The following is a 15,399-nucleotide window of genomic DNA, read 5'->3' as shown; positions in this document are numbered from 1 at the left end:
GAGTGGTAATTACTAACATCATGTTCCAACATAAAAATGTACACAAATTCACATGGAGAGAAGAGGCAAGGAATAAGAAAAGTCTCATTGACTATGTTATTATTGATAGTGATGTTTTCTCCCCGGTGCAGGACACCAGAGTGTACAGAGGATTTGAAATTGGAAGTGATCACTATTTAGTCCTGAGCAGAATAAAATTGAATTTCATATTGAAAAGAATAACATGTAAGAAAGTTTTAAAGAGAATAAAAGTAGAACAGCTCTCAGATGTGAGCTGTAGACTAAAATACACAAAGATTATTGAAGAAAAAATGAAAGAGTTTGAGAACAAGAACTAAACCTTGAAGATTCAGTGGCAAGCCTTGAAGAAAACCCTGATTGATTCAGATAGAAAGGCATGTGGTGAGGTCGTCTGCAAGGATAAAGAAATCAGAACTCCATGGTGGACTCAGGAAGTTAAAGAGGCAGTGAAGGAAAAGAAGAAAGCATATCAAAAGTTCCTGGCAAATAAGTCAGCTTGTGCTCTTAGAGAATACAGAGACAAATGTAAGAAAGCTAAACACTGTGTAAAACTGGCTAAACAAAAGTCGTGGGAGGACTTTGGTAACATAGAAAATAAATATCAAGGTGACAAAATATTCTGGAGGTTGTTGAAGAAGCTTAGAAATGGAGGAAAGAGTGCCGTGAAAGGATTGAGAGATGATAAAGGTGACATGAAAATGGAAGAAAAAGATATCCTTGAAGTATGGAGTAATTATTTCGAAATATTGCTAAATGAAACAAGCAGTGAGAGCACAGTGGTAAAAAACACTCAACAGGCATACAGTCAGGAATACATATCCATACTTGAAGTAGAAAAAACTATCAAAGGCTTAAAATGTGGAAAGGCAGCAGGAGTAGATGATATTCGACCGGAAATGCTGAAGTATGGTGGTATAAAAGTCTTAGAGTGGCTGCACCAGGAAATAAAACTGAATGTGAGAATTACAGAGGTATTTCCCTACTGAGTGTACCTGGTAAGATTTATGCAAGTATATATTTGAGAAACGGTTGAGAAGAATTGTGGAAGAAAAGCTTTGTGAAAAACAAGCTAGATTCAGGCCAAATAGAGGCTGTCAGGATCAGATCTTCACTTTACAACAAATAGTTGGAAAATCATGGGAATATAACAAAGATTTGTATTTAAGTTTTGTCGATCTAGAAAAGGCATATGACAAGGTGCCAAGGGAGAAGCTATTCAATATGCTACGGTTATGTGGTGTCAATGGGGCATTATATCAAGTAATACTTAGTCTTCATTTGATTTGTAAGTCAGCAGTTAGAATTGAAGGAAGTACAGGAAGATGGTTTAATGTTAAATCTGGTGTCAGACAAGGATGTACATTATCCCCTCTGTTATTCATTATCTATATGGATCACATTATGAAGGAAAGTGGTATTAAACATGATATCAAAATTGGAGATGTTAATGTCAGCTCTGAGCCTGTGTAGCTCAGTGGATGTGGCGTTTGCACACCACCGCGCTAGGCCGCACGAAGGAAGTCTTGGTTTCGAGTCTAGTCGGCGACTAGAGGAAATTTTTCTAAGCCTTTTTTCGACCGATTCCCGAGTTAGTCGATCTCTGGCATGGGCAAGCAGGTTTTTCCTCCCGGAAACTCGGGTTTTTCGTCCTGTAAACTCAAGAAAATCGACCGTAGAACCCACATTATTTCAGACATTAAATATATTGTGTTAGGGTTAGAGACCACGAGATGGCGGCACATTTGAGCCGTCTCTCTTCACTGCGTACCGCTTAATTAGTGATAGCCTTGGGCCATCTGTCTCTGATTGGGTACCAGTGGAGATTGAATTGCCCACTCAGTCTCCAAAAGTTAGATAGGGCTAAATGGCCTCGCCTACTCCCGTATATACGGGAATAAAAAAGGCGTTAGCTGATTTTTTTTTTTTTTTTAATGTCAGCTCTTTGCTTTATGCGGATGATGTTATACTTCTAAATAAATGTGCTACAAATCTGCAAGATTATCTGACTAAATTGAATAACTGTTGTAATAGATATGGTATGAAGGTCAGCAATAAAAAGACAAAGACAATGAAAATAGGCAGAATCGTTGAAAATGTCAACTGCATTATGAATGGAGAACTTATGGAACAAGTAAAACATTTCAGCTACTTAGGCACCATTTTTAGCGAAGATGGTAAATTATATATGGAAATAGACAACAGAATCAACAAAGCTGGTATGCTAGGAAGTCATTTGAATAAATTCATATGGAATAAGAGAGAAATTAGTCGGAACCCTAAATTAGCTGTATACAAGACAGTGTTCAAACCAGTTTTAACTTATGGATCTGAGAGCTGAGTCAGAAGTAAAACACTTGACCAAAGACTAGAGACTGCAGATATAAGAGTCCTGAGAAAGATTAGAGGCATGAATAGATGGCATCAATGGCAATATCATATTAAAAACGAGGATATTAGGATAGAACTTGACATTGTCAGGATCCAGGAATGCATTAGCAGAGCTAATCTCAGGTGGTATGGTCACTTAAACAGAATGGGTGAGGAAAGATAACAAAACAAGTGTTCTCTGCCAGGTTGGCAGAAAAATGACCAGAGGAAGACCAAGATGTAGGTGGATTGATACGGTACAAAGTGCCTTAGACCAGAAGTTGGTAACACAGTGCCTGCGGGAGGCATGGCGCCCGCAGTGAATTTTTAGTGCACCCTCAGAGAAATTATTATAAACTGCTTTGGAGCTCGCAGCGGTAATTTTGCAGCACAGATTGCAGTATACCTGATACATTCATTACTGGTATGTGCTAAAATGCAAGAAAACAAAGAAAAAACACTGCAAATATAATACATGATAGTACAAATTAAGTGAATATTGAATCCAACATTATTTCATAGCCAAATATAGAAACTACAAGAGTTTCGTGCCGAATATATAGAAACTAAAAGTTTCGGTGGATGCAAGCATAAGTAGTGCCTTATGGGCAACTGGTAGTAAAGGTGGAGCAAGCTCCAGACCTCTTTCCTTAATATTTTCAATAAATGTAAAGCACATCTTGCAGAGGTCAGCAACCTTTTTAATATGAAGAGTGCAATATAAAATGACACAGGTATTTTTTTCTCTCATTTCAGGCTTAGGAATTCTATGATTAGTTGTTTTTAAGAAAAATGAGATTTCAAATTTTAACATTATTTTATTTACCTCACTTTTACAACATATTTTTGTCACATATGAATGAATATAAAATACCATAAAAAATAAAAAATGAATACAAAAAGAATGTTCATGTTAACAATTAGCATGTATCTGTCAGATTAGATGCGATCATCTTGCTTTATCAACCATAATGGCAAATGTATTTGTTTATTATGCAATAATAGCCACACTATTTCTAAAAAAAAAATAATATAGAAAGACATTTCAAAACCATTCATGCCGATTGTAATTTAAAATTTAATTATTTAAATCAGGAGGAGTCGGCAACACAGCACCCGCAGTATTGTGCCCTTCATATTAAAAAGGTTGCCGACCACTGCCTTAGACGATAGAAATATAAGATCTGATAATGTTGGAGTCTTGACAAGTAACAGGCTGATTTGGAGGAAAATTGTAGATAGGAAGTTAGTAATGATGTAAATTTTTCATGTAGTACTATCGTATCCTGTACACTCCTTGAGGGTACATGGCAGGAATTTGATGATGATGATGATGAGATATAAGATATTTTCCATTCCAATGAAAAAACTAAATATAGCTATCTTGCATCCATAGTCTAGTATAGAATAGTAATAATATGGTATAGTTATTAATAATATGAGGATACACCATTTTGTTGCTTGTATATGAAAAATATTATGTCTGCTATCCAGATAGTTCTGAGTCAGTCCAGCTTCTATTGATTACATCTCAATAACCATTGAATCTAGTTTATGAAGTTAATGAAGAACTAAAGCAGCCTGAAAAAAAAAGTTCCATGTTTAGTCTCTATAGCAGGATTAGATTATCTAACCGTTAGCCCACTTATGGCACTAATACTAGATCTAGTATAGTACTAGATCAACTGCTCTCTACATATTAGTAACTTAGCTGTGAAGATACACTTGCATGAAACTTTTGTTTGCTTACACTAGGGTAAAATATTGGATGAAAACAAGAAGATACACTGTGTCAAGTATATGTTTTATATTTTATGTGCATATGTAAAACAAAAGATTAACAAAAAAGCTTTTCAAACAAAAAAAGAAAGGAATCATGGAATTTGTTTTTTAATTACAATAATGCAATTATTAACTTTTTAAACAACCACAAATATGTGCATGAAGAAGCATTATCATCATGCTGTTGACTAGATCTAAGCAATAGTTAAATGGAATAGTTGAATATGTCTGTTTTAGATATTAAATCATTCAGAGTGTATTTTTCTTTTTTTGTAATCTAGCACAAAATCCATATAACATAAATCTTAAATGTATATAATTTTATTTTCCTTTCTAGATTTAGATTTATATAACATTAAAACTGATATCTGTAATATAACAAAGCAGCCTGTCAATATGAGTTTTAATCTGAAATAATCAAGATTATTTTTCTTGATTGATTTAAGGCACAGAAAACTTATTCTCTACACTTTATATAAAGATAAATATTATCTATCTAATATTTATCTTTAAATTAAAAAATCTGGATTCCCCTACATATAATACTTGGTAAATTATATATATAATTTTTTAATATGCCAAAATAATCACAAGATGATTTTTTTAATAGTGAAATTATCTGTTTTAATATGCTGTAACATAAGTATATTTTCTTCTTCTCCTCTCTCAATGCACACAAATCTCTTTTTGCCTAGCATAAGCAAATAAATAAATTTCTTATCTATAAGATGAAATTCATTAACACTTATTATATTTTTCAAAGAGGTATTACACTCTCATTTTAAATTTATTTTGTGAAGAAATACAGATCAATCATTTCAATTGCTAAATCACCTATAACTGATAAAGTTAACATAACTCAACTGCAATTTAAACATACGTTTTTTTTTTGTTTTGTTTTTTTCAATTGTTTTGTTCTGTTAAGAATTTTACAATTTTGTTTGTGAAGCCTATATTTATTCATAGTCAAAAATTAAACTCTATATATAAATATTTAAGACATCAACATATGTTTAAACAGTCAAAGTTATTGTATCATATATTGTTTATATTTTTAAAAAAAAGTAAAAGAAAATTACAAGTACAATTCCTTTCTTTCTTTCTAATTCAAATTAGAAGTTTCAAGAGCTAGAAGAGAAATTGTTAACAATGATAGGTTCTCATTTTTAAACCTTTGTCAGATTTATTTAATGCTTCTTTTAGTAAAGGCTGTGGAAAATGCTGAGGTGTAGCAAAATAGAGATGATGATAAACAGGACCTACCATTGTGCAAACATTATTTGAATGAGAACTTATGATAGTATCGTTATATCTTCCAACACCATTAGTGGAGTTGGAAGTACAACAAGTATTACTGTTATTACAAGGAAGTCTTAAGTTTTCTCTTTTGATATCTAACAGAGTAGGAGAATGATAGGAAACAGCTGATGGATTCACACTCTGTCCTGTATTGGATAAAATGGTTGTCGGTGGACAGAGAAGATTTGATGATGTAGGTGAAACTGATGGCACAGTGCTTGCAGTTGTATACACTGATGAATTCACATGCCCATTATGTGATACATCTGATCCAGTGGTACTTTCAGATTTTGAACAATGGTGAAAAAAATGGTCTGATTTAGCTAAAAATGCACGTCCACACCTGGTGCAGGCAAAATTAACTCGTGCCTGCTCATGCCGCTTAACATGAAGTTTTAAGTTTCTCTGGTTGCCAAACTGTTTTCCACATGTTGGACAAAAATATGGCTTTTCCAATGTATGCGTTGTTAAATGCTGATGAAGATTACTCTTTAAAGTGAAAGTTTTGCAGCAAATTTCACATTTATATGGTTTAATTCCATTGTGACTGTTTAGATGGCGAGTCAAGTCTCCTTTCAAATAAAATTCTTTATCACATATATTGCACAAAAACCTGTTACTTGCTAACCGGGTGGCCTGTTCATGAATCACTTGAACATGTTCACGGAGTCTTTCTGCAGATGAAAACGTTTTTGAGCACTCTGAACAAAATGATAATCCACTAGACTGTCCTCCTTTTAATAATTCATTTTGTGACATCAAAATATGTGTATTCAGTGCATGATGAACATCTGTTTGAGAAACAGGTACTGGATTAGTGCTATTTCCTCTTTCACTTAAGTGATGAGATGCAGTAAAATTAGTTAATGAAGAATTTGATGCAATTAACACTTTCTGATTATTTGCACAAACAGAATTATTTAAGGAAACAGAATTTTGTAATGGTCGAACAAAATGAATACTAGGATTTCGAATACTCATTCGTTGTTGTGATCTATCTTTTATATGTACTCTCATGTGCTGTGCAAGATTTCCTTTCAGAGCAAATTGCCTTCCACAAACTTTACAGGCATGTGGTTTTATGCCAGAATGTATAAGAATGTGTCGAGTAAGGTCACCTTTCAGAGTAAACCTTTTACTACATGTTGAACATTCAAAAGGTTTTTCACCAAAATGAGCTCTAATATGACGATATAAGCTATCTTTCTGAGCATAATTTTTATGACATATTGTGCAAATAAATTGTTTTTCTGGATTATGAGTTCGGAAATGTTGCATCAGATTGCCTTTCAAAGTAAACCTCCGTCCACAAACATTGCACTCGAATGGACGCTCACCACTATGAATTCTCAAATGTCTAGTTAGATCCCCATTCAACATAAATGTTTTCGAACACACATGGCATCGGTATGGTCGAACACCCATATGAATCAGTACATGTCGCTGAAGACTGCGACTATCAGCAAATGTTTTGGGACAATGAGTGCAACGAAATGCATTATTGACATGAGTTCTAACAGCAGCTCTTATCATTAAATGTTGTTCCTCTGTAAACATCTCAGGACAGAATCCATTTGGTTTCAGTAGTTTAGGATGCACCGAATGTTCTGAGTCTTTTGACCCTAGTTTGCCATTAACTGCTGCACTTTTGGATGACAAATTATCCACATTGGGAATAGATACACTGCCATTGACAGGGGCTGAATCCAATTTGTGCTCATCCACTTGCTTTTGTTTTAATTCTTGAGTTAAATGAGGAAATGAATCTGATCCTCCTATATGACTGCGCATAGAATATGGATTTTCATTGTTTCTAAGTATACCACTTTCATTAAGCAAATATTTTGCTCCATTTTTAAATTCTGAATCTTGAATAATTTGATTCCACTGTACCTGATCGTTTACCTCTGATCTCTGAGATACAATCTTGCTAATATCCGAAAAAGGAACTGTTTGTTCTACAACTGGAGCTGGTTCAGTGCTGTTGGACATACTAAACATCTCTTCAAAATAGAAAACTTGTGTATAAAAGTAAAAAATAATTCCATAATATTTCATGAACCATCCTTTCATCTACCACTAAAAACATCTTATAAAACCATTTCATAAAAATCAATGAAATACATTCCCACATTTAAGTATGCTTATCACCAAGACGTGAGGCTAGTAGAATGTCTACAAAAAAATAAAAAATAAATAAAATAAAAATAATAATAAAACAAATAAATAAAAACAACACATCTGTGGGAACTCATTCAGTTAAAATCAACTACTAAATGAATCATCACCTCCATTTCAGATATACTTTATGTGCAAAAACAATATCCAGGTTTTTCATTTGGATGCATGGTATCTTATCTTCAAAAAACAGCTGCGCTCCTCCTTCCCCACTAATAAAAACAGTATCTAAAAAAATATATATAAAATCAATAATGATATTTAGAATACTACCATTTACAATATACAAACCAGAAAAATATTTAATAAAAATATTTTTAATATTTTAATATTTTTATTAAATATTTCAGAAAAATATTTAATAAAAATATTAAATGAAAGGTGCATAAAATGAATACCACATGTCATAATCACAATTAACACGTTCGCTGCCAACTACGAGTATACTCGTAGTTGGTATATGAGCCTCAAAAGATAACTACGAATATACTCTTATGTCGATTACCGACCTCCATACCAAGCAAGAGTATAAGTACCTTAGTATAAGTACCTTAATTTGGACCCTTCGCTTGTGAATAAAGTGGAGAGCATGTCTGGGGGCTTGGTAGAAGGGAAATAATTTCAGCTAAAATATAGTATATTATATGTGTCTCAGAAGCCAACTACGAATATACTCGTATGTAGATTACCGACCTCCTATGCCAAGCACGAGTTAACCAGTAATTTGTAAATCAAATTAAAACTAATAAAATCAATAATAATAATAAAATGAAATCAATAAAATAAAAACCAATTTATTCAAATTACGAATGATACACTTTAAAACAATTTTCCACACATAATGGTGGTTTTTCCTGGTAAAGGACAATAATAACGTGTTTCGCATCATTTGTTTCGTGTACATACTCTGCATGGCTTTGTAGGGTGATTCTTTTTTTTTTTCTGTAGGTGGTAAAATTTCCAAATAATGAAGATCCCGAATCCTGCTGATATTCTGTGATGCTGTAAGCTCATCCATTCCAACAAAAACTGAGATAAATTGATCTCTAAATTTTAATGCAGTCATTGCGTTTCCAGTAATTATATAATAAAATTTATGTGCATTTTGAATGTCATCATCATCATCATACGTATCAAGGATTTAGGCCTAGTATGGCCTGTTCCGGCCTTAGAAGTCATCGTTGAATCGTTTAAGAGGATGTCCTGGTTTTCTTTTTCCTAATGGCTTGTACTTTAAGGCTTGTTTTGGTAATCTTTCTGTTTTCATTCTTTGAACGTGTTCCATCCATCTATGTTTATATTTTGAATGTGTATATCATTTTGAATGTGTATATCAAAAATGCATATTGCCAATTTCTTTGGCCATCTAATTGTCTTTCGTAAGGTGGGATAGTAAGAAAGCATTTGATCAGAAAGATCGATGCCTGACATACCCAAATTATAGTCCCTAACGATATTTGGTTTTAAATAAATTTTACCATTCCGATTTTTCGCTTCAACCATTTCAAATTTGTGCATATTTGAAATGGAATTATCCTTCCATTTGCGATGATGAATTCATTAAATTCATCATCGCTCATATTAGCGTAACCTTCTAATTCTTTATCAGTAAGTTTTCTTTTACTGGTCATGGCGAAACTGAAGATTTTTAGAGACTAGATACAATAAACACAGTCGTCAGCACATGTAATATATAGGTGGGGGTGATATGAGATTACTCGTAGTTGGCGTATGAAACAAAATTCTGTCTGATAAGCCGGCTACGAGATTACTCATAGTGACCTTGAAGACGCGAAAGCGCTTGGCGTTCGGGAACAAACTATGCCCGAGGAGAGTGGCAGAGAACGTGCTAAGCTGTTACTGGTGAGATTCTGTTGATTACTCTTACAGATAATTATTAATGATCAGATGAAACTTAAGAAAGAACTAATTGTAATGAAGAGTCAAAGGCTTCAATTCGGCAACATGAACTTATTTAAGTTAAGGGATATTATATTATATTCCATATTATTTCTTAGCTGAATAGGAAACTCAAAGAGTTTCATGCCGAATACAGAAACTATATAAAGTTCAGCGATTCCAAGCATAAGCAAATACCTGGATAGAGCAGCAACTGACCCTTGAAGGTAGTGCAAGCTGAGGCAACTCATACAAAGGGTGGAGCAAGCTCCGATCACTATCCTTGATATTTACCCATAATGTGAACTTAACTCCTAAGAGCTGTATTATTGTTCAACATTATGAGAGAAGGTCACTACCCAGACCGGTTTCGACCTTTTTTGAGGTCTCATCAGTGAGTAGGTAGACTTAAGTTAATACCAAGCTTGTAGCGAACAGAACTTACATCCCTTCTATGAGAATTGCCAAGAGGTGTCCTAATTCAGCTCCTAGGAGTTAAGTTCACATTATGGATAAATATCAAGAATAGTGATCGCAGCTTGCTCCACCCTTTGTATGAGTTGCCTCAGCTTGCACTACCTTCAAGGGTCAGTTGCTGCTCTATCCAGGTATTTGCTTACGCTTGGAATCGCCGAACTTTATATAGTTTCTATATTCGGCAAGAAACTCTTTGAGTTTCCTATACGGCTAAGAAACAATATGGGATATAATATAATATCCCTTAACTTAAATTAAGAAAGAACTATTTAGTTTACTGCAAGGAAGAAATATAAAAACAAGAGTTTAAGGAGTGGTATGATAGACTTTGTGTTTCCTAGGAGGGACTGCCCATGATGAGTCTTGATGGACTGTGTTTCCTAGGAAGGACCTCCTGTGATGAGTCTTTTGAATCCATGGAGGCCTATATAATAATAATAATAAAAATGCTCAAACATGGAGGTATAAAAGTTTTACAGTGGCTGTATAGCATAATTTAAAAGGCCTGGTCAGAGGGTCAAATTCCAGATGACTGGAGCAGAGCTCTCATAGTATCTATAAAGAGAGAAATAAAACAGAATGAAGAATTACAGCGATATTTCCCTCCTGAGTGTTCCTGGTAAGATTAATGCAAGTATACTTGAGAAAGGGCTAAGAAAAATTCTCGAAGGGAAGTGCTTGGAGAACAAGCTGAATTCAGATCAAATAGAAGTTGTCAGAATCAGATTTTCACTTTAAGGCAAATAGTTGGCAAATCTTGGGAATATAACAAGGATTTGTATTTAAGTCCTGTTGATCTGGAAAAGCATATGATAAGATGCCAAGGGGAAAGCTCTTCAAAACGGTACAGTTATATCATGTAAGTTGGACATTATATCAAGTAATACAGTCTCTGTTTAACCTGTAAGTCAGCAGTTAGAAATGAAAAAGATATAGGAAGAAGGTTTAATGTAAACACAAGTGTGTGACATGGGTGCACATTATTTCCAATGTAATTCATTATGTGTATAGATCACAATATGAAGGAAAGTGGTATTAAATCCGATATCAAAATTGGCGATATTAATCTTAGCTCTTTACTTATGCAGATGATGTTATACTTCTGAATAAATCCAGTTCAAGTCTACAAGATTCCCTGATAAACTGAATACCTGTTGTAATAAATTTGTTATGAAAATCAGCAATAAAAAGACAAAGACAATGAAAATAGGCAGAAAGATTAAAAACCTCAACTGCAAACTGAATGGTGAACCTATAGAACAAATAAAACATGTCAGCTAATAAAATTAGTTTAATCCTTTATCCAAGTGTGAGCAAAAAGTGTGAGCAGTCCTGAAGATACTTTGCGCCTGAAAGTATCTTCAGGATAGGTAAGGTGGTACAACACCAGGGCAACTCGTTGCAAAGGTGGAGAAAGCTACCAACACTCCTATCTCAGTATCTCCTATAATGCAAAACACATCTCCTTGCAGATATGTCTAATGTTATGCATTAAAGGAAGGGCCACTACCCAGACTAGTTTCGACCTTTATTGAGGTCTCTTCAGTGGGAGCCAGGCCCAAGTGGAGATACCAGGCAGAAGCATTAGCAGGTCATCTCTACCTATAACATTAGACATATCTGCAAGGAGATGTGTTTTGCATTATAGGAGATACTGAGATAGGAGTGTTGGTAGCTTTCTCCACCTTTGCAACGAGTTGCCCTGGTGTTGTACCACCTTACCCCAGTCCTGAAGATACTTTCAGGCACAAACTTTGTTTGCTCACACTTGGATAAAGGATTAAACTAATTTTATTATACTCTAACCAAGTGAAAAATAAACTTTCAACATCTTTCTCTAAATCCCGAGTAATTTATTAAAAAAGGGTGGCACACCATTTGGCAACTCCTATAGGTAGAGATGACCTGCTAATGCTTCTGCCTGGTATCTCCACTTGGGCCTGGCTCCCACTGAAGAGACCTCAATAAAGATTGAAACTAGTCTGGGTAGTGGCCCTTCCCTTAATGCATAACATTAGACATATCTGCAAGGAGATGTGTTTTGCATTATTGCATTATAAGAGATACTGAGATAGGAGTGTTGGTAGCTTGCTCCACCTTTGCAACGAGTTGCCCTGGTGTTGTACCATCTTACCCCAGTCCTGAAGATACTTTCAGGCGCAAACTTTGTTTGCTCACACTTGGATAAAGGATTAAACTAATTTTATTATACTCTAACCAAGGGAAAAATAAACTTTCAAAACATGTCAGCTAATTATGCAAAATTTTTAGTGAAGATAGTAAATTAAATATGGAAATAGACAACAGAATTAATAAAGCTGGTAAGGTAGGAAGTCAGCTGAATATATGGAATAAGAAAGAAATTAGTCGAAATACTAAATTAGCTATATACACGATGGTGTTCAAACCAATTTTAACTTATGGATCTGAGAGCTGGGTTAGAAATAAAACACTTGATCAAAAACTAGAGACCTCTGATATGAGAATTCTGAGAAAGATTAATGGAGTGAACAGATGGCTTCAATAGCAGTATCACATTAAAAATTAGGTTATTAAGAAAGAACTTGCCACTGTTATCATTCAGGAATGATAGTGTGAGATCATTCCTGAATGTGTGAGCAGAGCTAATTTCAGGTTCACTTAAACACAACAGGAGAGATTAGCAAAACAAGTCTTCTTTGCCAGGTTGGCAGGGAAAAGGTCCACAGGAAGACCAAGATGTAAATGTATTGATACAGTAAAATGCCCCTTAAAAGATAGATATATAAGATTTGATAATATTGGAATCTTGATAGATAGCAGATTAATTTGGAGAAAAATTGTTGATTGGAAGTTAGTAATGGTGTAACTTTTTCATGTAATACTATCATAATTATCCTGTACATTCCCTATTGGTACATATTAGGAATTTGATGATGATGAAAAAAGAAAAGTTAGGACATGATTAAGAACTTCTAACAAGTTATGAATCACTCCTACAACACTTCTATGGCTCATATAATTCAATTCCTTATTAGAAATGCTGCATAAGGAGGTTGTAATTAAACTATGACTATTAAACTATAAATATATCAAAAGCAACATTCTTTAGTAAGTGTTAAAGGAGGTGCTCCTTGTATAATGTTCCTTGTTTTATTTTGACTAAGGAAAGATGATAAAGTTGTATATAAACAAAGGTGAAATTATCATTCATGAAATTGCTGATATGTACCCTCGTGGGGGGGGAGGTACACGATAATTATGATAGCATAAGATGAAAAAGTTACACTACTAGTAAGTTCCAATCAATAATTTTCCTCGAATTTAATCTGTTATCCGTCAAGATTCCAATATTATCAGATCCTATATTTCTGTCTTACTATATCAATCTATCTATATCTTGGTCTTTCTATGGGTCTTTTTACTGCCAACCTGACAAAGAACAACTGTTTTGATAACCTTTCCTCTCCCATTCCATTTAAGTGACTATTCCACATTAGCTCCACTAACACATTTCTGAATGCTAACAATGGCAAGTTCTTTCCTAATATCCTCATTTTTAATGTGATACTGCTATTGATGCCACCTGTTCACTCCACTAATCTTCCTTAGAACTCTCATATCAAAGTCTCCAGTCTTTGATCAAAAGTATTATTTCTAACCCAGCACTCAGATCCATAAGTTAAAAGTGGTTTGAACACAGTCTTGTATACAGCTAATTTAGTGTTCTGACTAAGTTCTTTCTTATTCCATATAAATTTATTCAGCTGACTTTCTACTATATCAGCTTTACTAATTCTGTTGTCTATTTCGATATTTAATTTACCACCTTCACTAAAAAATGTGCCTAAATAGCTGAAATATTTTATTTGTTCTATAGATTCTCTATTGAGAATGCAGTTCAAGTTTTATATGTTCCTGCATATTTTAATAGTTCTGGTCTTTTTATTGCTGATTTTCATACCAAATTTATCACAACAGTTATTCAATTTAATCAGGGAATCTTGTAGACTTGAAATGAATTTATTCAGAAGTATAATATCATCTGCATAAAGTAAAGAGCTAAGATTAATATCGGCAAATTTGATATCAGATTTAATACCATTTTTCTTTATAATGTGATCTATATATGGATAATAATAGTGGAGATAATGTGCACCCACATTACACACCTGAATTAACATCAAACCTTCCTTCTGTACCTCCTTCAATTCTAACTGCTGATTTACAGCTTAAATAGAGACTATGTATTGCTTCTTGATATAATGTCCATTTACATAATTTTTTTCACTTTTCATCTTATCATATATGCATTTTCCAGATCAACAAAACTTAAACACAAATCCTTGTTTCCTTGTTACGAGGGTCGTCTGAAAAGTTCTTGGCCTTGAACATAGATGGCAATGTTATTGACAAGATTTTTTTTTTCTAAGTTGGTACATCTGTCATAAACATCCATGTGAAATTGCAAATAATTCTATTAAGTAGTTTGTTTTATACAGCTGTCTGAAGCAAAAGTGTTGTCTGTATCTCTTGAAATGGATAAAATTGAGTATCGTGCGGTTATAAAATTCTTTGTAAAAGAAGGTTTAACGCCAAAAGAAATTCATTCAAAGTTCATAAAAGTTTATGGGGACTTTTCTCCTTCGTTTTCAACAATTAAGAAATGGGCTGCTGAGTTTAAACATGGCCTACCAGCCTTGAAGATGATCCACATGAAGGACATCCAAAAAGTGTAACAACACCAGAAATCATTGATCAAGTGCAAGATATGATATTGGATGACTGGTGAGTCAAAGTGCGTGAAACTGCTGAGATCATAGGCATTTCAAAAAAACGTGCAGGATATATTTTGCACGAAGAACTGCAAATGAAAAAGCTTTGCGCAAGATGGATGCTGCGCTTGCTCACAGCAGATCAAAAACACACTCACATAAAAATCTCTGAACAGTGCTTGGAGCATTCTAACAAGAATAAAACTGATTTTGTGCATCGATTTATTACTATGGATGACACTTGGATTCACCATTACACATCAGAATCCAAACAGAAGTCAAAACAGTGGACAGAAGCCGGTTGTTCAGCACCAAAAAAGACAAAGTAGGTTCCATCAACAGGAAAGGTCATGGAACCTTTCCTGTTGATGGAAATTTTTAATTATCTTGAAAAGGTTGAAACAATAACTGGAGAATATTATTCTGATCTTTTAACCAGACGAGATGAAAAAATTCATGAAAAAAGACCTGGTTTGCAGAAGAAAAAAAAATCATCTTTCATCAGGACAATGCACCTGCCCACAAAGGTGTTTGTGCCAATGGGAAAATTAAGGGATCTGCACTATGAATTATTGGAACATCCACTCTATTCCCCATATTTGGCTCCCTCTGACTTCTATCT

The 15,399-nt window shown here is 34.1% G+C and overlaps 1 protein-coding gene across 1 annotated transcript in view; it reads right to left on the bottom strand.

Moving 5' to 3' along the window:
- Window positions 1–3,498: 3,498 nt before the first annotated feature.
- The window catches only part of LOC150092730 (uncharacterized), a 63,465-nt gene continuing 51,564 nt past the window's right edge, over window positions 3,499–15,399 (bottom strand). The window contains exon 3 of the mRNA XM_090414447.1: window positions 3,499–7,875. Coding sequence (XP_090270573.1) covers window positions 5,314–7,542 — 2,229 coding nt within the window. The 5' untranslated portion in view covers window positions 7,543–7,875 and the 3' untranslated portion in view covers window positions 3,499–5,313. The remainder of the gene's footprint in view (window positions 7,876–15,399) is intronic.

This window comes from Typopeltis vanoorti, chromosome 25 (assembly GCF_054136105.1).
Source record: "Typopeltis vanoorti isolate ZY-2024b chromosome 25, IOZ_Tvanoo_1.0, whole genome shotgun sequence".
NCBI classification, from domain to species: Eukaryota; Metazoa; Arthropoda; class Arachnida; order Uropygi; family Thelyphonidae; genus Typopeltis; species Typopeltis vanoorti.
Note: the sequence above shows the minus strand (reverse complement) of the source record. Positions and strands in the feature narration are given on the sequence as shown.